At 42.0% G+C, this 25054-nt stretch overlaps 1 protein-coding gene across 4 annotated transcripts in view; it reads right to left on the bottom strand.

Annotated features, from left to right (window-relative positions):
- EPS8L2 (EPS8 signaling adaptor L2) overlaps positions 1-25054 on the bottom strand; it is a 247565-nt gene that overhangs the window by 95697 nt on the left and 126814 nt on the right. For all 4 annotated transcript variants that reach the window (XM_082271163.1, XM_082271162.1, XM_082271164.1 and 1 more), the window contains exon 4: positions 10310-10374. In XM_082271163.1, coding sequence (XP_082127289.1) covers positions 10310-10374 — 65 coding nt within the window. The remainder of the gene's footprint in view (positions 1-10309; positions 10375-25054) is intronic.

The following is a 25054-nucleotide window of genomic DNA, read 5'->3' as shown; positions in this document are numbered from 1 at the left end:
TCATTTATACCGTACTTATCTATACACCCGTATGAAGGGCCATTTTTGCACACGCAGGATGCACAGGTGTTCTGTACAACCGCATGCAGGTGGTCCCATTCAGGACTTTTGGGATGCAGCCGCTGCATAGATACAGCTGCTGGTCCTAATTTGACAGCTGTGTGGGTGCGTGTCCCCAAACACAGAAAGTGTGCATTCGGGGACATGCGTCCGAACCTCCACAGCACAGGTATCAGGAAGTATATTAGTTATAGATGTGTGGAACTATTTAAGGGTGAGGTGAAGCCATTTATGTATGGTAAGTGAGCATTCTGACTTAACCACTTGCCGACCACTCACTCGAGCTCTACTGCGGCAAAGTGGATAGTTCTCGTCCAGCGACGTAGACCTACGTCGCTGGACTCCTCCCCTTTAGTTTTAGTTTTAGTTACAGCGGGAGTCGGGCCAGGGGAGGAGCGGCGGCGATCGCCGCTGCTCTTCCCCTGATCGTCGGGGAATCGAGTGTGTGAACCTAAGTGTGAACCTAAGTGATAGACAGTGACAGATTGCAGGGTTCAGCATAGCTGAACCTGCGATCTGTCCCTGTGTCACTCAGTCACCTCCCCTCACACACGTTAGTAAGCACCAGGCATACATTAACCCCTCCATCTCCAATAAAATTAACCCCTTCCCTGCCAATGTCATTTTTACAGTAACAGGTACTTTGAGCACCTGTATACAGAGGCGTAACTAGAACCTTCAGGGCCCCGGTGCAAGAAACCGTAAAGGGCCCCCTGGCCCCCATTAGGAGCCCTTCCCAATGATCCCAGGGCCCTTTACTCCCATTGTGGGATCCTTTATTGCAGTCCCACAGTAGGCCACCTTCCTGCTGTCTTGGGGTCCCCCCATGGTGCACACTAGAGCGCAGTTGCAAGTGCGACCTTGGTAGTCCCGCCACTGGTATCAGTACTTTTTAATTTTTGTTGTTTGATTTCTCTACCATTTTATTTTATTTTCTTTACAATTTTATTATTATTTTTTTCATATTTTTTAGGACCCCCATTAGGAGACATTGGTGAAACATAAGGGGTTTAAACAGATCCCTGATATCTCACTTTTGAGACAGAGAAAGGGACTGAGGACAGATTTATCAGCCCCTTTCTCTGCAGCCTCAGCTACACAAAATGAATGAACAGGAATAGCTCTGTACAGGGGCTGGTAAATTACACATCTACCTGCTCTTTACCCGCTCTCCATCCTGACAGATCCTTGGTGGGAGGGTAAAACCTGACAGAGCAGCAAGGGGGGCCAGGGAAGCACGCAGGAGCCCAGGACAGTGATAGGGAGGAGGCGGGAGTGGCATGTGGAGAAACCGATGCCCTCCATTTCCCTTCTGCAGCCAATGTCTGAGGGAGGGAGAGAAGGAAAAGCGGGCATTCAGTGGCTACATGGAGGGATCAGTTCCTCTATGTACCACTGCCCTCTTATTCAGGTGTATAGGGGGCCACACGGCAACCTGAAACATGGAGCTGGGTCATAATGACAACCTCTATAACTCCTGTACGTACGCCCCTGCCTGTATAGAAGAGATTGCTGCAGATAAATAAGTACAACTTGTGCTGGAGGATTTGTTTTATCTCTTTGTATCACCTGAGGCCAGTCACTTCAGTGGGTATATGTAAGAGTTTACAACCACTTTATTAAGAAAAGAAAAAGGAAACAAAAACACTATGTTGCACTTGTAAGTAAAAAAGAAAATGTTAAAAAATGTTGGTTCAGCTTTAAGCTCCAGAGCAATTTTGACTTTGCAACTATAGAAGTCTTACTTCCACAATAACATTGATTTTACCTATGATAAAGGAGTGAGACATTTACAGAACAGGCTGAATAAAGGCAGATATTTTGTAATAAAAATAGCCAAGGAAAGCAGCTAAAGAAAGGCGTAAGGTAGGAATAGTTAGAAATAATACAAAGTTAATGAGAGGTTAAACAGAAAATAAACAAATCCTATATAAAAATGTTTTTTTGATATATTGCAACAAGCTACACCTGACAGCTGGAGTTGAGGAAGAACTGAACTCTAGAAGCTGTGGCCAAAACAAAAAGGCAGACAGAAAGCGATAAACTAGTACCCAGTATTGCCTGTGGTCTCCCTGCAGCTGATCTTTTCTCCATTACTGACTTACAATGCCTAGTTCTGCACTGTGTGTCTATGTGGAGGCAGCCATCTTGGTGGAGGCAGCCATCTTGGTAGAGGCAGGACTTTGCTTCCTCATGTCAAGGCCTCCAGCAAAGAAAACAGTGAGCAGCACAGTAGATACTTTGCCAATTCTCACTCCAAATCTCCTGAGACTAGCAGTCAGAGGCAGCAGAGCCTTAGATCTTACACTGCAGATATACAGCTATGAGGATGTAGGTACCGGTGTCCTTGGGCACCCTCAAATAGCAGCAAGCACACTGCTATTTTTAGGGAATTCAAGACAAAAGGTACATTTTTAAAGTTACTCTTCAAAGTTGACCTGGAGGGTTAGCTTTCTTGCCAGCCCCTTGCCCTGCCAGCACATGTGGCTTTAAAATGCATTTGTAAACGAACATCCCCCCAAAATACCTTGGCCCTGGCCTGCGCTGCTTCAATGAGCTTAAAAATCCTGTGAGGGTGCAGTCTTGCAATAGGCTGATGTGCATTCCTGTGGGATTTCAATCTCCCAGCCCTGATGATGCAGGAAGCATCGAATGACAAAGTATATTATGTTTTTATTTATTTTTTATTTTTGGGGGGGGGGGTGCAATAGTTTGTTTACAAATGGCATGCGCTAAATTCATGTACCCGTCTAGAACTTATACTTGAATGTGACGCATGCTGCACCACTTTGGATGCACGTGAGACACTTTTGAAGTATCCGTCTGCGACACTTTTTCTTGGTACACCAAAAGAGAGTTGGTCTTATTTAGCTCCACTTTCATATGATACCAACTGTCCATATTTTATTTTTAATTTGGCAACCAATACGCCACAATATAGAAGTGGCACATTTTAGAATTGCCTACATTTGGTGCACAAACCAAAAGTGTTGCAGATGCTTCATGAATTTGGTACAATGATTTACCAAGAGGGATTAATGTCAGAAAAGTGGCGCAGCAGCTTGATTGAATTTCCCCCATAGACTTTACCAGTGCTTTAGACCTGGCACACACAGGCAGTTTTTTTTTTTTCTTTTGTTCAACCCAGCGGGCTGAATAAAAAAAAAAAAAAATGAGGAGCTCTTTGTTCTAACTATGTGATGCTAGTAAAGCGATCTCCCCGCTGTGCTATTGAGTTCTGACAGGGGGACAGCCCCCCCCCCCCAGAACACACTGGTCAGCGCTCACAGTCATTGGCTGTGAGCACTGATCGGATATCAATCGGCTGCTGGTTTTCCAGGATGCTCGTTTGACAGAAGGCGTCATGAGACCACCTTCTGTGGCTGTACACAGGGGCCGAAAGTTGCCCAGTAGATGCCAGAGGTTGGGGACTTGAGTCACATGACTTGACTTAAGTCAGACTTAAGTCACCAGTTTGAGGACTTGAGACTTGCTTGACTAAAATTAGACATGACTTGACTTTGACTTGGTATTCATGACTTGAGACTTGACTTTGACTTGAGACATATGACTCGAAATGACTTTTTTAAGTTATTAAATATTTGCATTTTCTCAAGATGTGTTAAAGCAAAATGAATGTGCCTGTTATGTTTCTGACACCACAGTCACTTAAAGCGGAGTTCCGGCCTCAAAATCGAAAAAATCGATTTTGGGCCATCCGCTTGCTGAGGGTCATCTGAATTTTTTTTTTTCTTCACTTACCTTGTTTTTGAAGAAAATATACTCACCTTTCTTCCACTCCCTCCCTCTGCGGCCGCGGCCCGCGCCGTCACTTCCGGCTTTTGATGACTCCTGGGAGCTGAACGTCATCGCTCCCAGGAGTCAATGCGCCTGCACCGGCCCCGCTCGTCACTTCCGGTGCATGCCCAGAAGCATTGCAGGGATGCCGCGCCTGCACCGGAAGTGACGAGTGGGGCCGGTGCAGGGCATTCTGGGACTCCGACATCACCAAAGAGGAGGCAGAAGAGGACTCGCTGGCTTCAACTGCCCACACCTGAGATGGCAGCTCTGGAGAAGAAATTTTAAAGGTAAGTATTTCTTCTAAAAGGTAAGTGTGACCCGGGATAGTTCAGAGGCTATCCATTGTGGAATGTACTAGCCCTAACTGTCCCGGGGGTATTTGTATCTAAAATTCACCCCCGAGGCCGGAACTCTGATTTAAAACATCTCAGTGTGTTTGAAATTTAGGATACTGGCTGTTTAACAATGGAAATATTTAAAGAGGTTGTAAACCCCTTTTGTTTACATTTACCTATAGGTAAGCCTACATTAAGGCTTACCTATAGGTGCTATAAATATCTCCTAAACTTGCACCGTTTAGGAGATATTTACAGTGCATGCAGCCAATGACGTCATCGGCGCATGCGCTCCCAGTGCCGTGAACGGCGGCTCCCGCGTGCATGCGCGGGAATGATGTAATCGCGCCCCCGGCCAATCAGATGGCCGGAGGACGAGATCCAGGAAGCAGGACGGCCGGACATGTCGGCCACCCTGTCGGCACTGAGAGGGGCTTCGTTTTTAGGTAAGTACTTCATAATGAGCTAGTATGCGATGCATACTAGCTCACTATGCCTTTGTCTTTACAGGTTTTTTTTTTCACATTTATTAAACCGGTTTACTTCCTCTTTAACATGTTTTTAGTGACTGTGGTGTTGAGACATGACTGGACGAAGGCTTTTGAGCTGTTTGGGCATTCAAAGTGTTTCTTTAATATGCCAAGAAAAAAGCACTAAGCAGTTTTGTTAATGTTGAAAATAAAACAAAACTTTTCCTGACCACTAACTTTTAACTGATTTAAAGGTGAAAATTGGGGTAGATCAGTATTATGACTTGATTTGTGACTTGACCAAAATAAATGACTTGACTTGACTTGCTTGACTTCTAGCAGGGACTGGACTTGACTTGCTTGCTTTTCGCCACAGTAACCTGGGACTTGCTTGAGACTTGAAGGTTAAGACTTGAGACTTGCTTGTGACTTGCACATGTGTGACTTACTCCCATGTCTGGTAGATGCTGAACCCACCATTTTCAGCCTATTCTCAGCACGTGCATACCTAGCATAAGGCTTCATTTACACTTATGCAGGTGTGACAGAGCATGCATATTTCTGCACAACTTTGTGCGTCACACTTACGGCAACCCATTCATTTTAAAGGGCTGTCCTACACACGAAGATCGCACAAAAGAACCTTTTTTTTTTTTACAAAAGTTTTTATGAGACCCTTTTAAAATTGTGCTATACTAAAATGCATGTTAGTAAGGTGCTTGGGGGTGCCATTAACAATTAATGACAATGCCAAGCGCTATCAAAAGGGCTGTGCAATTTTGTGCAAACAGAGGGAGCAGTGCTACTACCCATACAGCTCACCAATAAATGAGCTCCCGGGTGCCCGATCCACAGCTGTTAAACTGAGTACATATGTAGAAAAATGATCCGCACACCGGTAGTTGCTCTTAAAAAATCTTCATCTTTATTCAGGAACCACAGAACACAACTGCTTATAAGATCAGTTGACGCGTTTGAGCCTATAAGGCCTTAGTCATAACGTGCAATTTTGTGTACATTCCTGCAACACATACGTGTGAACCTACCCTAAAGCTATAAAACGCTGAGGGTTTGATACTAATAGAACTTTACAGAACTTTATAGAATAGAACTTTAATACTACAGTTCTAGATGTCCGCTATAAAATTGCAACTCTTTTACTTCTGGAGCTTGTTCCACTTTAATACAATGTATTATTTTTATGTATACATTTTAGCAATTACTGATGCTGAAAGCATCAGTGACCACAGAGCTACAGACATCAGTTCTGCTACACAAATTGGAACCACCAAAGGTCCTTAGGGCTTTGTGAGCATGTGCCTATTTCCGGAAGACTCTGAAAAGTATGAGATATGGTCTAGATCAAGGGTTTGAGGTGGTCCATGGATGGGTATTAGGGGGTTCGTAAAGGTCAGATACAAAAAAAACATTTACATTTACTATACAGCCTTACCCCTTGACCCAAACAATGGTTTCTCATTGAAAGAAATGAAAGAAAAATGCACCATAAAGCTGCTTGTAGCCCCAACCGCAAAGCATCTCTTGACTCGTTGTTGACCCGTGTTTACCATTTAAATTTGTATTACTGTTCTCTGCACAACCGCCATCTTGTGCCACTCTAAAATAGCAAGTGCTGATTCTTTTTTTTTTTTTTTTTTGAAGTATTAGTAGTAGTAATAGTCTTAGTAGATTTGAGGAGGTCTAAAATTGTTTTGTTTAATTTGCCCAAGATGATTTTTCAACATTTCATTTTTTTAGTAAGTGGCCATTTCTTTTTGAATGAAAAAGGCCATTTACTTTCATCAGGCTTTGTGTATGTCACACATGTATGAGGCAATCAAATTTCAATAAAATAACCTATACTTCACTGCATGCAAAGTTGTGTTTTTGTGAACATTTCTGGGGAGGGCGTCCATAGCTTTTATAGGATTCTTAAATGGGTCAGTGATTCAATGAATGTTAAGAACTACTAGTCTGAGTCCTTAAAGTGAAACTAAAGGTTCTCATTCAACATTCACTATTTTTAATGCTGCTAACATTAGTAAATAGGTAGTAAGGTATATTGTAATTTATAATTTTAAACTTTTTTATTAGGATTTCTTCAGTTTTTTCCTGGTTTTTAGACTAGGCCAAAATTATATCATACATCCCATGAGCCTTCATGAGCATTTTTTTATCTTTCATCTGGGGAAGCAGGGGGTTTAAAAGTGATTTTGGAATAAAAAAGAAAAGCAAAAAATAAAGTTTGGAGACAAGGGTAGATGGGTGAGTTTGATCTCATTAATAAAAATGAATTATGTAGTGTTTTCAGTTTGTGGTGCCCAGATACAGTTTAGTTTCTACCAGATAACCATTGAACCTTTGTACATTTTATATTTTAGTAATTAAAGGAGTTAGTTGGCAACCCTGCCTCATTAGCAGTGTGCAAGCTATTTTACCATTCAATAGCTAGTCCATTGGAAACAATTATGGGAGAAAACATTATAAACATCCTTTGCTATCGCTAATCTCATATGGTCTTGTTTGTCACTTGATACACCAGTCATCTATTCTCATCACCTTTAAACAATCCGATGTCAAAGGAGTGGCTTTGTCGAGCCATGTCTGAACTTTGAGTCTAAGCTGCTTGCCTGTGTCATGGGGAAATGCTGAGCACACCCTGCTGTGCAGAGCTACTTAACTGTTCTGTGTACATATACCACTGATACTCTGTATCTGCGTTTGGCCCTTTTCAACTGACCAAACAACGTTTTAGCGTTTATTCAAAGGGAATTTATAGTCTTTTTACTTTTTTTTAGATATAAATAATCTAATCAGTGTCATTTTAGAACCTTGTTTCTATATATACTGTATAATCTGTAATTATATATGTACACAGGGCAGCCATATTTGCTTCCCAAATGCTCTGGCTCTGCTTCCTGCTTCTAGTCTTACACCATGGTTGTGCTTTACCATTGTTTCTTGCAATGCAAGGCTATGAAGCTGATTTACTAAAGGAGTAGAGGCTGATCACTAAGCAAATCGACAGCTAGGGAATAAGGTGAACCTGTGTTTGTATAGAATACTCAATCATGTGCATGGAAATTAAAGAAAAGAAAAAAAAAAAAAAAATATATATATATATATATATATATATTTGCTTGCACACTTTTGGGCGTTCAAAGTGAACACAGCTTTACTTTCTTCATTAACATTTACTTTGCTATTTGAACAGTCTCTAGTCATTTTGTAAATCAAGCATCTTAAGTTGATCATCTCACTAAAAGCAATGGCGTTGATTTACTAAAGGAGTAGAGACTGTTCCTATAGCAAAGTGAATATTTAGGCTTTATTCACATGGGGCGTACTACAGTGAACGCTTACCTGCAAGGGGATGCAAAAGTGTTCAGTGCAGGCAGTCCCTTTGATTACACTTGGGCTGCATGAACACAGCTGCTGCCCCATTTTGACATCTGTGTGGGTGCAAGGCCCCAAATGCAGATAGTGTGTGTTTGGGACTGTGCACCCGCATGGATGTCAAATTGGGAGCAGCAGCTGTGTCCATAAAGCCGCTGCATCTAACTGTTATTAATGGGACTGCATGCCAGGGGCTTCATGGAACAACTCTGCATTCCTGCACAGGTAATCACAGTCCTCACATGGGCGTTTTCTGTAGTATGTAAGGCCTTACAAATGAGTGTTCACCAAGCTTAGTGAATAAGGTAAAGCTGTGTTCACTTCAATCAACCAATCAAAATTGTTGTTTCTTTCTAACAGAGTAGGGCTCCTGGGTATGAGAGAGCACATGACCTGGTCTTCATGGCAGTGCCCAGGCCTAAGTGGCCAATCAACTTGCCCAAACACTGTCAAATGCAGTAAGGCTATTACCTCATCCATTGTCAATACTCCGATAGCAGTAGACACCACAGCTTAGATAGGCAGGGATGTAGTGAAAGAGTTTGTAAAGGAGTGTAACCCAAGAAGTTTAAAACCCTCGGGGGTGGGCTATCTGCATGCACTGCCACTGTGCCGTGATTAGGCATGGACAGTGTCCCTTTCAGTGTAAAAATGTCAGCACATCCCATGACAGATATTTTGGTGGTAAGCAACATAAGATGAATAATCCACTAACTTAATTTATCTCTTGAAGGCTCCACAGGTACAATTTGATAAGAATTCCAGACCATATTTCCTGATACTGCTCTCTACTCCAACAGAGTTACACTCCCCCAACTACCTTTTCCCTCTTTCTTATGTATTCTTCATACATAAGATCCTTCTTATGTATTTCTTATGTATTCTTCATACATAAAGTACATTTAAAGACAATAGCAAAAAAAGAGATTTAATGAAAATGGATAAAACATGCAATTTTTAAAATCAAGAACAGAAATTTTGCATTAGATTCTCGGAGGGAGGAATACAACCCCTGTTAGTTGCCTAAGTCCCCCCGCAACTACCAAAAAATAAAATACCTGTCTTGAATGGACTGGCCCAGACCATCACAGGGAACCGCTTAAGAAAAAAATGCACCCTACAATCTGTAGTTTACTCTAAGGGTGTCTTCATAAACCACGTATACACAAGCCCATATGAAAGAGACAATTCCTGTGTACACAGCATCAATAACTAAGGATCCAATAAATATACAGAATCACAGCTCTAAGCTGTGATAGCCAAATCAATTAAACAAACTGATTTAAAAATAAAAAATACAGGAAGATGATGGAGAGTCTCAGCTTGGGTGTCCATATCAACAAGCGTTGCCTTCTACTATAACTCAGAGCCTTTTCTTCCTCAGTTTGTATGTAAAACAATCAACGTATCGACTATCTTTTGTACACATAGAGGTTGATTTACGTGAACTAGAGAGTGCAAAATCTGGTGCAGCTCTACATAGAATCCAAATGGCATCCAGGTTTTTTTATGTCAACACTTAGTTGAACAAGCTGAGGATGAAGCTGATTGGCTACCATGTACAGCTGCACCAGATTTTGCACCCTCCAGTTTTAGTAAACAAACCTCAATACAGTTCAGGTTACTAAACCGTCCACACACCCTTTACAGCACTGTACATTTCAAGTTTTTGACCTATCTACACCAGAGCTGTTGTCATCCAGAATCATCCATTGGCCTATGACAAAAATATTATTTAAGAAAGCAAAAAGGAAAATGCAAAATTCAATTGCTTATGGCAACCATGCAGAATTCATCTTTGATATACAGTATGATAGTAAACTGAAATAAGATTGGTTGCAATAACAGTGGACATTATCATCATACTTTATATAGCCTAACTACGTCTATCCATTCGTTGTATTACACGTAATAGACCTAGCACCACCACCCTATATAAAACATTGTACGTCACACAGAAGTTGCTTGAGCAAACATCAGGCTTTTTACATCGCCGACTATGTAGGGTGAAAGAACTTTTTTTGACAGACAAATACATATGAAATAACATGTACATACACACTGATATATAACATCTGATAACAATTTGTAGTATGGCACCGTACAGTGACAGAACTATCCACCGTCCACACCCATTTTTATGGTTCTAGAATCCATGAGGACCCATAAGTCTTACTTCAACCAACAAAGTCCATTACCAATCACTTTCCTGTCACCTTTGCACCTGCCAGGTACAAAAACACTTACCTCTACGTTATACTGAGATGTCTCGTGCATGATGACATTTGAGTTGGAATATTTTTTCCTCTGTTCTGTAAGATAAAAACATACATATAAAATAAAATGTAGATTATGAATATTAAAGAGGTAAAGAGAAATTATTCATCAACATTTTTTTAGATCTCATCTGAAGAATGTAGAATACAACATACATACCATCAAATAGTGGGGCCTCCCAGGAATGGTTGTTATAATTGTTATATTGATTCATGAGTTATACAGATCTGTGCCTTCAGCTCACTGCAGTAATAGAAATACACGGATCCGAGCAGTGACAGGTTTTCCTCCAACTATCTCAGTTACTGAAAGCGACATCCTATTGATGTCAGATCACACCCACTTTCACCTGTCAGCCCTCCTCTTTAACCCTTAGAGAGGTGGATACACCTTTATGGGGAGTGGGCAGGTATTTGAGAACCTCTTTAAAGCAATTTCCTTTAGTTTACCATTATCTTTTATGGCCTTATGCTAGAGGTTATTATAGCAGGTTCTTAGCTAGACTGGGCATGGCTGTTTTACAGTGGTTCAAGGTACAAGAGCTCTTGTTCTCATCTCATAATGACATTAAAATAAATCACTATGAATGTTAGAAACACTAATAAGGACTTTAAGAACAAAAGATGTGGATGGTTTCAAACAGAAAAAACACCAGCTTTACTAAATAAAGAGATCAAGTGGCATATGGCACTATGCTGTGTCGCTACATATTGAACAATCTGATTGTACAAACTCTGCTTCTGAGTTTCTTTAAGCTGCATTTGGATTAACATTCATCTCTACTGGGTAGAAAAGCAGTTAAGATCTAAACAACTGCTGGTAAACACATATTCCAAGGGTATCCATACCCTAAGGTTTTATATTTTTATCTCTGTATGGGTATATTTGCTTGGGATCCAATTCCAAAGATATTGCTATCTGCCTATTTAGAGCAAATTGACAATACCCTCCCAATTACCCCCCAGTGTGGTGTACTCACCCATCCACGGCCGCTCCCTCATTGCCTACCTATTGCAAGTGCCCACCCTGGGCAAATTTCAGTGCTGGATGGGGTTGACGCTTCGGGTGGTTGACATCACTGCCCTTCCCCACATGATTGTGTTATTGCCTTTAATGGAGATTACATTTTCCCTCATACCCAGATTCAACTCATGGAGTGAGAAGGTGATGAAGGAGTGGGGTTACAAGACCTGAATGGGCAAAGTGACAGTGTCTCTTTAACCACTTGAAGAATGGGATGTTAAACCCCTTATCTTTTGGTGGTATTTATTAAAGTGTTTGTAAAGTCTATTTTTTTTAAATAACAAACATGTTATTCTTAGCTCCTCTGTGCAGTTGGTTTTGCACAGAGCAGCCTGGATCCTCCTCTTCTCCGGTCCCTCTTTGGCTCCCCTGGCCCCTCCCTCCTGTTGAGTGCCCCAACAGCAAGCAGCTTGCTATGGGGGTACCCAAGCCAATTCACAGCTCCCTGTGTTCATTCAGACATGGAGCCGCAACCCAGCCCTGCCCTCTATATCCTGATTGGCTGAATAATTTTAATTGACATCAGCGGGAGCCAATCGTGCCACACTGCTGTCTCAGCCAATGAGGAGGGGAGTCCCAGGCAGGTTGGACATTCGTGCAACATCGCTGGATAAAGACAGGCTCAGGTAGGCTAAGGGGGGCTGCTGCACACAGAAAGTTTTTTTTATCTTAACCGAGTAAGGACCAGGCCTTTTTCTTGTTGTTTATAAGTTAAAACCAGTATTTTTTGCTAGAAAATTTCCTAGAACCCCCAAATATTATATATTTTTTTTAGCAGAGACCCTAGAGAATAAAATGGAGATCATTGCAATACTTTATGTCACACCGTATTTGTGCAACGGTCTTACAAACGCATTTTTTTTGGAAGAAATACAGGTTTTTGGGGTAAAAAATAAGAAAACAGTAAAGTTAGCCCAATTTTTTTCTAAAATATGAAAGATAACGTTAAGCCAAGTAAATAGATACCCAACATGTCCTGCTTAAAGATTGCACACACATGTGGAATGGCGACAAACATTGGTAGTTAAAAATCTCAATAGGCAACGATTTAAAAATGTCTACAGGTTACCAGTTTAGAGTTACAGAGTAGACCTAAGACTATAATTATTGCTCTCGCTCTAACGATTGCGACGATACCTCACATGTGTGGTTTGAACAAGTTTACAAACGTGGGCGCAACTTTCGTATGCGTTCGCTTCTGCACACAAAATTGGAGGAATGGGGCGCTTTACATATTTTTTTTCTTATTTATTTTACCTTTTATTTTTTATTTTTACACTGTCACTTTAAACATTTTTTTTGATCACTTTTATGCCTATTACAAGGAATGTAAACAATAGAAATAAGCACGTCAGGTCCTCTTTAATGTGAGATCTGGGGTTAAAAAGACCTCAGATCTCACATCTACACTTAAAAGCAAAAAAAAAAAATTTATTTCTTTCCAGCATTAAAAAAAATGGGCCCTTTAGGGCGTATGACGTCGCTCCGGTCCTCCAAGGCCATGGAGTTGAGTGGGGACCATCTTGCCCTCACTCAACTTCCTGCCTAGGACATGGATGGACCAGGTCGCTTTCCCCGCCACCGACAGCTCCAGGAAGCAGGGAAAATAAATGGGAAGCAGCGGGGGGCATCTCTCCCGCCGTCCATAAAAGTGATCCTGCTGTAAATCCGCCGCTAGGACTACTTTTATGTGAAACAGGCCTTGTATGAAAATACTGGGGTTATGGCAGCTATCTGCTGCAATACCACAGTATTTAACGTCAAAGTACCGACGTAAGACTCCGGAAGTGGTTAATGTATAGAATGCCTTAATAATCCCTTTAATCACTGCCCCATCATCGCCCAGGGTTGTGGGGAAGAGGCCCTTGTCCCCATCAACATGGATACAAGGCAAAGTGCTTTGGGATGGGGGTAAGAGCCCCCTGCTCCAAAGATATCCCCCATGTTGTGGGCATGTGGCCTGGTTTAGGAGGGGGGAGGGTGCTCGCTAATATCCCCTCCTTTCCTGATGTGCCAGGCTGCATGCTCGGATAAGAGTCTGGTCTGGATTTTGGTGGGGTCCCCACACCATTTTCTTTTAAATTTTGGCATAGGGATTACCCTTAACATCTATATGAGACCTAAAGGTCCTGTATGGATTGGGAGGACCCCATAACACATTTTTTCACATTTTTGTATTGCCAGCTATGGTTTGAAAGCTTGCAGCCGGAAAAATCTATTTAAATGTAATTTGTTTCCCCTTTAAATACTGAATGTCAGTTTTGCTGCAGCAGGTTCTATACACAGTACAGATGCGCCACTTTACAGGCAGCTTAAGGGAAGCCCCCAGGCACTATATTTAAAAAAAAAACACAGTTTTTAACGATTTCTTTAATAAAAATAAAAAACAATGTCCCCTGATGTAGATCAAAATCACAAGGCCCGCTGTACCCAAAAAAAAAGAAAAAAAAAAGCTCCATTTGCGACAAATGCTACCGCTGTCTGCCTGCACGGCTGTGTGACAGTTCTTAAATAGGTAAGGGACGGGGCCACCTGGCGATGTCACCTGGTGGCACCCCCCCCCCATCTATTTAAGAACTGTCAAACAGCGGAGCAGGCAGAAGTCAGGGAGCCTTCGTGGAGGGCAGAGTTTTTTTTTTTTCTTTTTTCAGGTCCAGCAGGCATCGTGATTGAAGATAAAGCTACATCGGGGAACATGTTTTTTAAATTATGCGAAAATTTAAGGTTCCCCTAAATTGGGACTTTTTAGGCACAAAAGATTGGAAGGATAGATAGATAATATAAATAAAGAAGTTTTTTATTTAAATACAAATACAAATCAAAGATTAAGAACAATGTGCAAGCAAGGAACAAACAGAGAGGATATAACTCATAGTGCTCGAACATGACATGTTTTTTAAATTAAGGAATTGTCAAAAACCGTGTGTGTGTTTTTATTTCTTTTTGACACTTTTTTGGTGAATGAGTATGGGGTAAAATGTACCTCATACTTTTTCAATGGGGTCTGGGATCTGGGGGCCCCCTTGTTAAAGGAGGCTTACAGAATCCAATAAGCCCCCCACCCACAGACCCCCACAACCACCGCCAAGGGTTGCAGGGAAAAGGCCCTTGTCCCCATCAACTAGCCCCCCACCTGCCCAAAGCAACCTCCCCATGTTGAGGGCATATGGCCTGGTATGGATTTGGGGGGGGGGGGGGTGCCATTTTTTTTTTTACATTTTAGTGTGGGGTTTTCCTAAAAATCCATACCAGACCGTTACTCACACTACACTATAACCACACTACACTGATACTACACTCACAATACACTATAACCACACTACCCTGACACTACACTATACTCACACTACACTATAACCACACTACACTGACACTACACTATACTCAAACTATATTCACATGACACTCTACATTTGTCACAATAACACTAACTAGCTATCACTGAGCCCTGCTATCAATCTCCAACAGCACACTGCAAAAGGTTTCAATTTGAAGGAAACGTTTATAGTGTGGGGTGGGATTATGAGCATTGAGCCACGATTGGGCAAAGTCATTATGACTTTGTCCAATTAGGGCTCTGACAGTGTTATTGTGCTCTGATTGGGCAAAGCATTGCAGGTGCATTGTTTCAGCCATTTAGGGCCCTAGAATGCACTGCGCGAACATCCTGCTGAGCGCCCCGCAAATTCGGGTGTTTGGCGAACAGGCAATGTTTGGGCCAAACTTTTGTTTGGCTCGAACTGTTCACCCAAATCTAAAGGAGATTACTACTAGCTCTTTTAACACACATTATGCAGACATACACCAATATTGTCACAGGAAACCACCATGAGAGATCCATGTATTTAGAAGAACTTTGCGATCTAAAGCCCAACTTCAAGAAAATTTAAAATTCACCACCCACATTGCAAGGGATAACTGCTCATTTAATCAAGGGGAGAGTAAAAGCACTTTTACTTACCCGACCTTTGCTCCCTCAGCAGGTGGTGCTCCCCCAAGCTCTGGCACCAGACTGTCTCTTGACATCATCAGGTCCAGTGCAGGGCTTTGGAGCCTGCATCAGTCTTGATGGCGTCAGACCTTAGACCACTAGACCATGGGGGAGAAGACACTGCGCACACCAGTCTAGCAGCATAGACAAGCTAAGGACCAGGTTTCTAGTCTTTTTTTTTTAATATACCTTATACCTAAATAAGCCAGTGTGCGTTTTCAAGTTTCCTGGAGTTGGGCTTTAAGTTCTTTCTTTTCCAATATTTTTGTGTTTGAGCGGTAACAATATGAGATACACATCTGTTTTTAAAGTGATACTAATGAATTAAAAAAACAAAGCATTACACAGAGCAGCCCTATCCTCCTCTTCTTGGGTCCCCTGCCAGAACTCTGGGCTCCACACCCCTGCTAATTGGCCCCATAGCAAGCTGCTTGCTGTAGAGGCACATGTGTGTGCTCGCCCCCAAGCCTCACTGTGTATCAGCCTCGCCCCCCGCCCCCTCCTCACTGGCTGTGATTGACTGTACCTAAGTGAATGAGAAGTGAGAGAGCCATGAGAACAGCTGCTCTTGTGCACATTGCTGAATCAAGATCGGGCCAGGAAAAAGGGGGGGGGGGGGGTCCTGCACAAATAAGGTTTTCGAACCACACTTCACAAGGTTCATTACTTCCATGCAGATATATGTCAATTCTAGAAACACAATGGGGTTTATTTACTAAAACTGGAGAGTGAAAAATCTGGTGAAGCTCTACAAAGAAACCAATCAGCTTTCAGGTTTTTATTTGTCAAAGCTTAATTTTAACAAGCTGAAGTTAGCAACTGATTAGCTAACATGCACAGCTGCACCAGTTTTTGCAATCTCCAATTTTAGTAAATCAACTCCAATGCATGGAAAAGCGTGGCAATAGTTCAATACAACAAGCGTTAACCTACTGTACGTATTCTGGTAAGAATGGAGAACTCCTAAGTCTTGCATGCAGCATTTTGAGTGAGCTCACCTGCAGTTTCCCATTTAAGTAAACTCAAATAGACGCATGTCAACAGGGTACAACCACGGTGCTAATCTGTCAGTCTGCCTTTGATATGTACAAGCTGCTTGCCGTGGCTGTACACAAACACCTATGACTCTCAGGTGCAGATATGCTCCTTCTTGACAGTGTACAACCCTCTGCAGTCATGTGAATGTGGGCGTTGGCTGGATTTTGACTTTTGCATTCAGCTGTCTGAACATACGTTGATGTGTGTTACATTTTGAAATTGTGTTTTGACGTGGCCCATTCCTTTGTAAATGAGCTGCCAACGCACTGCAATGGATCATAAAAATCACATTACCACTTTTAGCAGTGCAGCGCCCCACAAGTGTATGGTGTGTACATTGTTTTGTACAGCATTGTGCTTTGCCCTCTACTGTACAAGTACGTTGGGGTATCAATCACAATAAATGGCACTGCAACACACCACACACAGGGCAGGTGCATTATGGTAACGTGCCTTTTTACCATGTGTTATCACAGCATACAAGTATGAATAGGCAGGGCTGACCTAAGACATTGTGCTGCCTGGGTACAAGAATGAAATGCTGCCCCCCCAAAAAAAAATCACGACCACCAAAAGGCCCTCACATCCATTATTTTATATAAGTATAACATTTTGAAATAATTATATATACTGTTATCTTCTTCCATAACTCACCAAAGACCTGCTGTCTGTCCTCAATCCTCCTGTCACTCCTGTGTCTACCGTGCCCACCTCCCTAGAAGATCCAGCCTGCCCTGTGTGAGATGGAATGCGCTGATGTCTGACGGCATTGCGCACACCACAATCACGTGAGAGATGTTCCCCAGAGGAGATGCTCCACCCCCTTATACTCATAAGTTTACACTACGGGCGGCAGTATGAGATGGGGAAATGCCTCCTGTAACACCCCGCTAAGTGATGACGCACAAAACTGCTGGAAAAAAAAATCTTTGGAGTGAATTTGCTGCCCTTCTCCAAGTGCTGCCTGGGTCCAATGGACCCAGTGGGACCCATTGTAGTGCCGGCCCTGTGAATAGTCCCTCACTATATATGCTTTATTCTATTAAATATAATTCTGTTAAAGAAAAATGAAAAGGAATTAGTTCTGGGCTAAAATATTTTAAGTAAATAGCTACGGTCCAACTTCTTGATAAATATAAGATTTGACAAACTGAACATATTGTTTGCAGACATTATATAGACCAATGTAAGGACGTTATAAAATATGCAAAGGTCGCTTTTTAGACCCTGACATTTATAAATCCCTGGGTTACTGGTAGTAAAGTATTCCATCCTGAAGTGAAGATAAAATTCCAATCCAAAGCTGACTTCACACCTTCATAATTCTAGTGAAGCCTGTAAAATACTACTTAAGCCAGGTTTAAGAGAGCAGTGAGAGCAACATGGTGAAAAATAGATTCAAGAGTCACAGTCCAATAGAAGGAATAGCTCCCGCATTGATATAAAAGTATTACATGTGAAGAAAATAGGACTTTCTGTGCTTTAAAAGGATGTAATCCTTATATTTACGATATCAAGCCAAGGTACAAGTAGAGTGGAGCTGTTAACGATGGAGGTCTTGTTCCCCTGTACCATCCTTTCTTTTTCAACTAGAGTAAATGTAGTTATAAGTAGTGTGAAAAAGTTCCGAGGTACTTTCTGCGTTTTTCTTTCAGTAGGAGGAAGAGACTGGTTGTTAACTTCCTGCCGAGGAAACGCAAATATGCGGCCTTGGCTTCCAGGGTTGTACCGGGGTAATGCCTGCAGTTAAAGGCATCACCCAGGTCCTGTTTTTTAGAGCCAATGGTCAAATTTCTTGTAATAACAACTGATGCGGCTAATCAACATCTCGGCTGTTATTACCAGCAGCGGGAGGGGACGTCCCCCCCCCCCCCCTCCGGGCGCCTTCCATGGCTCGCCCAGGTCTCCAGTCCCACCGGGAGGCCCCAATGACCAGCTGGCACGTCCGCTGGCTGCCGGAGACACAAACAAAGCCAGAATCAGCTTTGAACAGGTCTCGGATCTAATAAACCGGGAAGCGATGCCATGACATCACTTCCGGTTACTATAGCCTTAAAAGCGCCAGATTTTTTAAAAAAATGACAGAATTCAAAACAGCTAAACTTGGTGTTTTGAATGCTTTTAAGTTCAAAGGAGGGATTTAAAGTTTTTAAGACCCCAGATCTCTCCTTAAAGAGTACCCGTTACTGTCTATTACTGTCACAAGGGATGTTTACATTCCTTGTGACAGCAAAAAAAAATGATCAAAAAATAAATAAATAAATTAAAAATGTAAGGCTTCTTTCACACGGCCGCTCAGTTTTTTTCCTCCGCTGCGGAACTTTTTTTTTTCACGGACACGGATGACACTTGTGTCATCCGGTCCGTATGTCCGCATATCGTCCCATCCATTTGCGGATGATATGCGGACATAATGTATGTCTATGGGGATTGCGGATGTCAGCGGATGACACCGCTGACATCCGATTTTGCTTCCTTTCCGTTTTCTAAACGGAAGAAAAATAGGGTTCTGTTCCGTTCCAAAAAACGGAACAGAAGTGAAAGGACGCATATTGGATGTCAGCGGATGGTCCAGCGGTGATGACATCTGCAATCCTATTGACATGCATTATGTCCGTATATCACCTGCAAACAGAATGGGGTGATATACGGACATACGGAACGCCCGTGTGAAAGGGGCCTAAAGCTCCCCACCCCTCTGTGCTCGGGCGCAGAAGCAAACGCATTTGTAAGTCATGCCCGCATATGTAAACGCTGTTCAAGCCACACATGTGAGTTATCACCATGATCCTTAGAGTAAGAGCAATAATTCCAGTACAAAACTTCCTCTGTTACTCTAAACGTGTAACCATTAAAATGTTTTAAAACGTGGCTTATGTAGATTTGTCTTAATTCCAGTAGTGTGAGCAATTTTAAAGCATGACATGTTAGGTATCTAATTACTCTGCGTAACATCATCTTTCATATTATACAAACAAATTGGGCTAACTTTACTGTTTTTTTTTTTAATTTATGAAAGTGTATTTCTTCCAAATAAATTGCATTTGAAAGACCAATGTAACATTGTAACAATAGCCATTTTATTCTCTATGTCTCTGATGAAAAAATATATAAAATGTTTGGGGGTTCTAAGCCATTTTCTAGCACAAAATACTGATTTTAACTTGTAAGAAACAAATGTCAGAAAAAGGCTTAGGCATGAAGGGGTTAAACTCGAAACCCTGTCGAAAAACGTAACAAAAACACTTGTACATTCGCTTTTCCCACGCTTTTCATGAAATCCCATTGAAGTCTTTGGGGACAAAAATGAATTCTGTTGCACCAAAAGAAGCACCTGCACCTTTTCAAAGATCACACTGCACCATGCATTGATGTGAACGGGAACCGTAGAAAATAATGTGATTTCTATTTCATGCATTGCAGCATGATGACAGGCTCAGGAGTAAATATAAATGTCACTGCACAGGCAATAATTTCCACACCCTATAAAACAGCCAAGCTAGCAGAAAAAATTGTGATCCACGCACAAAAATAACTAAATATTATTAAGTGTGTGTGCGCAGCCCTTTATAGTAAATATATGCTATATTATTATGCACCCTATATACAAAAGCAAATAATAATTACACAATTATATACCTGTAAATGAAACAGCACAATATATATCCATATACCTGATATGTGAAACAATTTTTTCCCCCAAATTATTGTGGATTAGTGAAAATCCATTATTCCACAGGTGTATCTTTTGTGACAATCCACAGCACAACCAGTGAATAACAACTTCTGTGATTATTCCTTATCAATGTGCTGAAGATGAATGACATTTTTCAACAACGCCACCTCAAAGCGCGTGCACCTATTATTATATGCCTATATGAACAGGAGGTCAAATTACTTACAGGAGGTCAAATTAAGCCTGATGGGGGGACACACTCTTTACCCTCAGGATTGATCCCAACTGGCAGGGCTCAATCAACTCAGCAGACTTCCATCTATTTCATGTGCATTAGAAGGGGTTAGAGGGGATATAAAATAAAACTTTAATGGATGTAGGATTGTCACATGAAAATGAGCACATCAACAAATAATCATAAGTATAAAAAGGTAAATTTTCATTCACATACACAGATAAAATGTCCCCATAAAAATACAGAAGAAATACAAAAAAGATATTTCACGTGGCTCAGATAAAGCAATGTGTAATTGCACAGTTAATAGAGAGATTTATTCCGAAGGCCCAACGCGTTTCGCAGAACATATTGTTCACATATCGCTTCTTCAGGGGACCCTCAGTATTAACTAGATTGTTTTGTGAGCTTAAATAAAGAAAACAAACAATTCTATATCATATACATGTAAAGTACATAATATACATGTAAAGTAATATCATGTAATATCATATATGTTCATATAATCATGTTCATATATCATATTGGCACCTATCTATATATTGCTGACTGGGCTACTTTGGGCTGCACCGGTTTCAGCTTGTTAGGACCCAGATCTATATATGTGGTTATAGTATGTATTTATGAGGGAGTTCTAATTTAAGGATCGTATCTTGGGTTCCCCTGTCTCACTTTTTTTTATTTATATTTGTTCATTTTTTCCTTATTAATATTTATAGATCTGGGGTCCTGGTGACGTGTATATACCCATAATGGTATGGCTCCAATTGTATACCTGCCTCTACTGACATATGTACCCTTACATGCTGGAGTGTCATAGGAATGGTCCAGTTTCTGTCATAACCGCCACCGCCAGTGATACGTTTACTGCCGGGTGGACACACGGTCATCTATGTGTGTTTTAGGTGCGTGCCGCATTTGCTTGAACGACTAAGGGACTTTTACCTAGTGGAATTGGTGAGCATAGTTTGTTTAAAGTTAATTATATGTATGTGATATTACTTTACATGTATATTATATAGAATTGTTTGTTTTCTTTTTTAAGCTCACAAAACAATCTAGTTAATTTGGTGATGACGATGGTCCCTGAGGAAGTGATATGTGAACAATATGTTCAGCGAAACGTGTTGGGCCTTCAGAATATATCTCTCTATTAACTGTGCAATTACACATTGCTTTATCTGAGCCACGTGATATATCTTTTTTTTGTATTTCTTCTGTATTTTTATGGAGAAATGTTATCTGTGTATGTGATGTAGCACCCTACAAGGTAGGTGCTAGGTAAAGTATAGTAGGCTTTGTCTGCTTATCAGCAGGGTCATGATTTTCAGCTGGGCTGTCATGTCTCCCAGGTGTGGCTGTTGAGATTGGGGAGTCTCCCAACTGTGCTCCGTGAGAGGGTTCTCATTGAGCAGTGGAGGAAACCCAGCCAATGGCACACTCAGGCCTGTATCTACCCCAGAAAGGCAGATTCTGCCGCACAGCATTCTGGGAGTGGGTATAAGTTTGAGGGGAGCGCATGACGCAGTGTCTTTGGCGGGAAGCAGAGTCCCAGGAGGGAGAGTATGGCTGTCTCTCCTCCTGTCAGAGGAATCGGGTGTCTCAGGCGGCTTGCCTGAGGGGACAGAGGGATGAGCTGAGCTGCAAAGAGGATCTGGTGTGCCGAGGACCAGCGGAGCAGAGAGGGGTCAAGTTTCAGGAAAGCATTCCCAGTTCGTAAGTTCTGCAAACTGCCCCTGGGGGTCTGCCTAGAGAGAGGGGACCACTCTGGTAAAGGTCAGAGGGATCCAGGAGCTAGCTAGCCGATGCAGGTGCAAGTGTAAAGGGGGTGCCAGTGAGAGGACCCTGAAGTGTAGAGGGGGTGCTTAGTGAGAGTACCCTGATGTGTAAAGGGGGTGTCTAGTGCAAGGACCCTGAAGTACAAAGGGGGCGCCAGTGGTTGGGCCCTGAAGTGTTAAAGTGTACAGCGTGCAGTATGCAGTGTACTGTGTTGAGAGTTGCAGCAGCAGAAGCAGTATACAGAGGCTACCTCAGTCAGGAAGGACTAGAGGGAGCAGTGTCTGGGACTTTTGAGCTAACCAGAGCGTCAGGAGTCAGTTCTCAATACAGTCCTGCACTTTTGAGCTAACCAGAGTGTCAGAAGTCAAGTTTAAGTACAGTACAGCAAGTCAGTGTTTTTCAAGCACCAGCATACGTTGGTCGGGATACAGCTGGCGTCAAGACAGCGCTGAAAGGCATTTTTTCTCCAAAGTGTCCCATTTGTACCTAGTTGAGCCAGAGGAGTATCCCACTCATTCCCTTCTCCCATCCCCAATATCAAATAAACAAAACAAACCAAAGATGCCGGACTGGTCTTTGACTCAAATCTCACACTTGGGTATTCAGCTTAAATGGGCTGAAGGTGTCACCGGTAACCATGGCAGACCCAATTCCTGCTACAGTGAATTCAACTTTACCTTTTTATACTAATCTATACTAACATTTGTTGATGTGCTCATTTTAATGTGACAATCCTACATCCAATAAAGGCCTATTTTGTGGGTATCCCCTCTAACCCCTTCTAATGTATATTATCTTAATTGAGGATGTGGATGTGGGATGTTGCTCCTAGAGCTGATACACTCAAAAATATATATTTCCATCACTTTCATATCTCAGGAGCATCTCAATAAAGAAATCATAGAAACACCTAGTGCTCTCCGCCAACCAGTTTTATTCAAAATAAGCAACAAATATACTCACACAAAAGCACATAGAAATTTTCTGAATTATGAGAGCCTAATATGTATTCATACGATCAGCCTGACAAGTACAACTAAACGCCTATTGCAGCAAACAGAATAGAACAGCCCTGTACAACGTGATGATATCACAAGGTAGGTTTAAACTTACACGTTACATCCCCGAACATCACAGAAGTTTTTATTCACTGGATGGGTTGTGGATTGTCACAACAGATACACTGGTAGACTTTAAATAGACTTGGCACTAATGCACATAAAAAAATGTTCACATCATGTTTATGATGATATACACGTGAATGTTGTATACGGCGTTGTTTCATTTATATAATTATATAATTGTGTAATTATTATTTGTTGTTGTATACAGGGTACAAAAAAACATAGCGATATTTACTATAAAGCCCCGCAGATACGCTTGATAATATTTAGCCTTTTAACCACCCCCCATCCGCGCTACAGCCTATATATACGGCTGCAGCTCGGACTTGAATTTTCGAGAGGCCGTTTTTAAACGGCCTCCCAGTGACACGCCCCCCGCGCGCTCCCGCGAGCGCGCATCGGGAAAAATCTGTGTCGGCCGTGTCCCTTGGACACAGCCGATCACAGATCGTGGTGAATGGCCAATCACAGCGGCCATTCACCACGTGATCAAGCCGTCCAATGAGAGATGATCTCATATGTAAACATATGAGATCATCTCTCATCGCCGGCGCTCCTTCCTCACACGGAGCCTGCAGTGTGAGGAAGGAGGGGGAGCCGTTAGCCGCCGGGGACACACAGGAATGTAATCAGGGCACCGATCACCAGTGCCCTGATTACTAAAGGTAAAACAAATACACAAATTGCCACCATCAGTGCCCACAGTGCCCGCCATCAGTGCCCCCCATCAATGCCCACAATCAGTGCCCATAGTGCTGTCAGTCAGTGCCCATCAGTGCCTGCTCATCTAGGCACTGATGAGCACTGACTGGCAGCACTATGGGCACTGAGTGTGGGCACTGATGGTGCTGCCCATCAATGCTCATCAGTGCCGCCCATCAGTGCTCATCAGTGCCACCCGTCAGTGTCCATCAGTGCCATCCGCCAGTGCCCATCAGTGCCGCCTATCAGTGTCCATCAGTGCCGCCCGTCAGTGCCGCCTCTCAGTGCCCAGCAGTGCCACCTCTCAGTGCCACCTCTCAGTGCCCAGCAGTGCCACCTCTCAGTGCCCAGCAGTGCCGCCTATCAGTGCTCATCAGTGCCGCCTATCAGTGCCGCCTATCAGTGCCGCCTATCAGTGCTCATCAGTGCGGCATATTAGTACCACCTCATCAGTGCCCATAAGTGCCATCTCATCAGTGCCCATCAGTGCAGCCTATCAGTGCCCATCAGTGCCGCCTCATCAGCGCCCTTCAGTGAAGGAGAAAAATTTATTTTCAAAATTTACTCGCAGAAAATAAGAAAAACTTTCTTTTTTTTTTCAAAATTTTCTGACTTTTTTCTTTTTTTTGTAAAAAATAAAAAACCCAGAGATGATTACATACCACCAAAAGAAAGCTCTATTTGTGTGAAAAAAATGATAAAAATTTCATATGGGTACAGTGTAGCATGACCGCGCAATTGTCAGTCAAAGTGTGAGAGCGCTGAAAGCTAAAAATTGGTCTGGATGGGAAGGGGGTTTAAGTGCACAGAAGGCAAGTAGTTAAACAAGCCCTGAATATTGCTCCGCCATTGAAGCATTAGCCTTTCTCAAAGTATCCTCCATAAAATGAATGGAAAGATTTCTTTAGTATTTCAAAATTGATATATGTAGAGACACAATGGGCTTTTATATTATAGCATTATCTTATATTTTAGGAAACTATGGCTTGTAATAAATAATATATTATCCAAACATGTTGTTTTAGAATATCTACTATATGTAAATAGCCTAAAGGAAAGATAATGAAAAATGTATGCCTAAAAAAAGAAATAACATGTAAACTTAATTAGCATTATGTTCCTATAAACATATTTCCCCCAACGGCAT

The sequence above is a fragment of the Pelophylax lessonae genome, assembly GCF_965119305.1.
Source record: "Pelophylax lessonae genome assembly, chromosome: 10".
NCBI lineage: Eukaryota > Metazoa > Chordata > Amphibia > Anura > Ranidae > Pelophylax > Pelophylax lessonae.
Note: the sequence above shows the minus strand (reverse complement) of the source record. Positions and strands in the feature narration are given on the sequence as shown.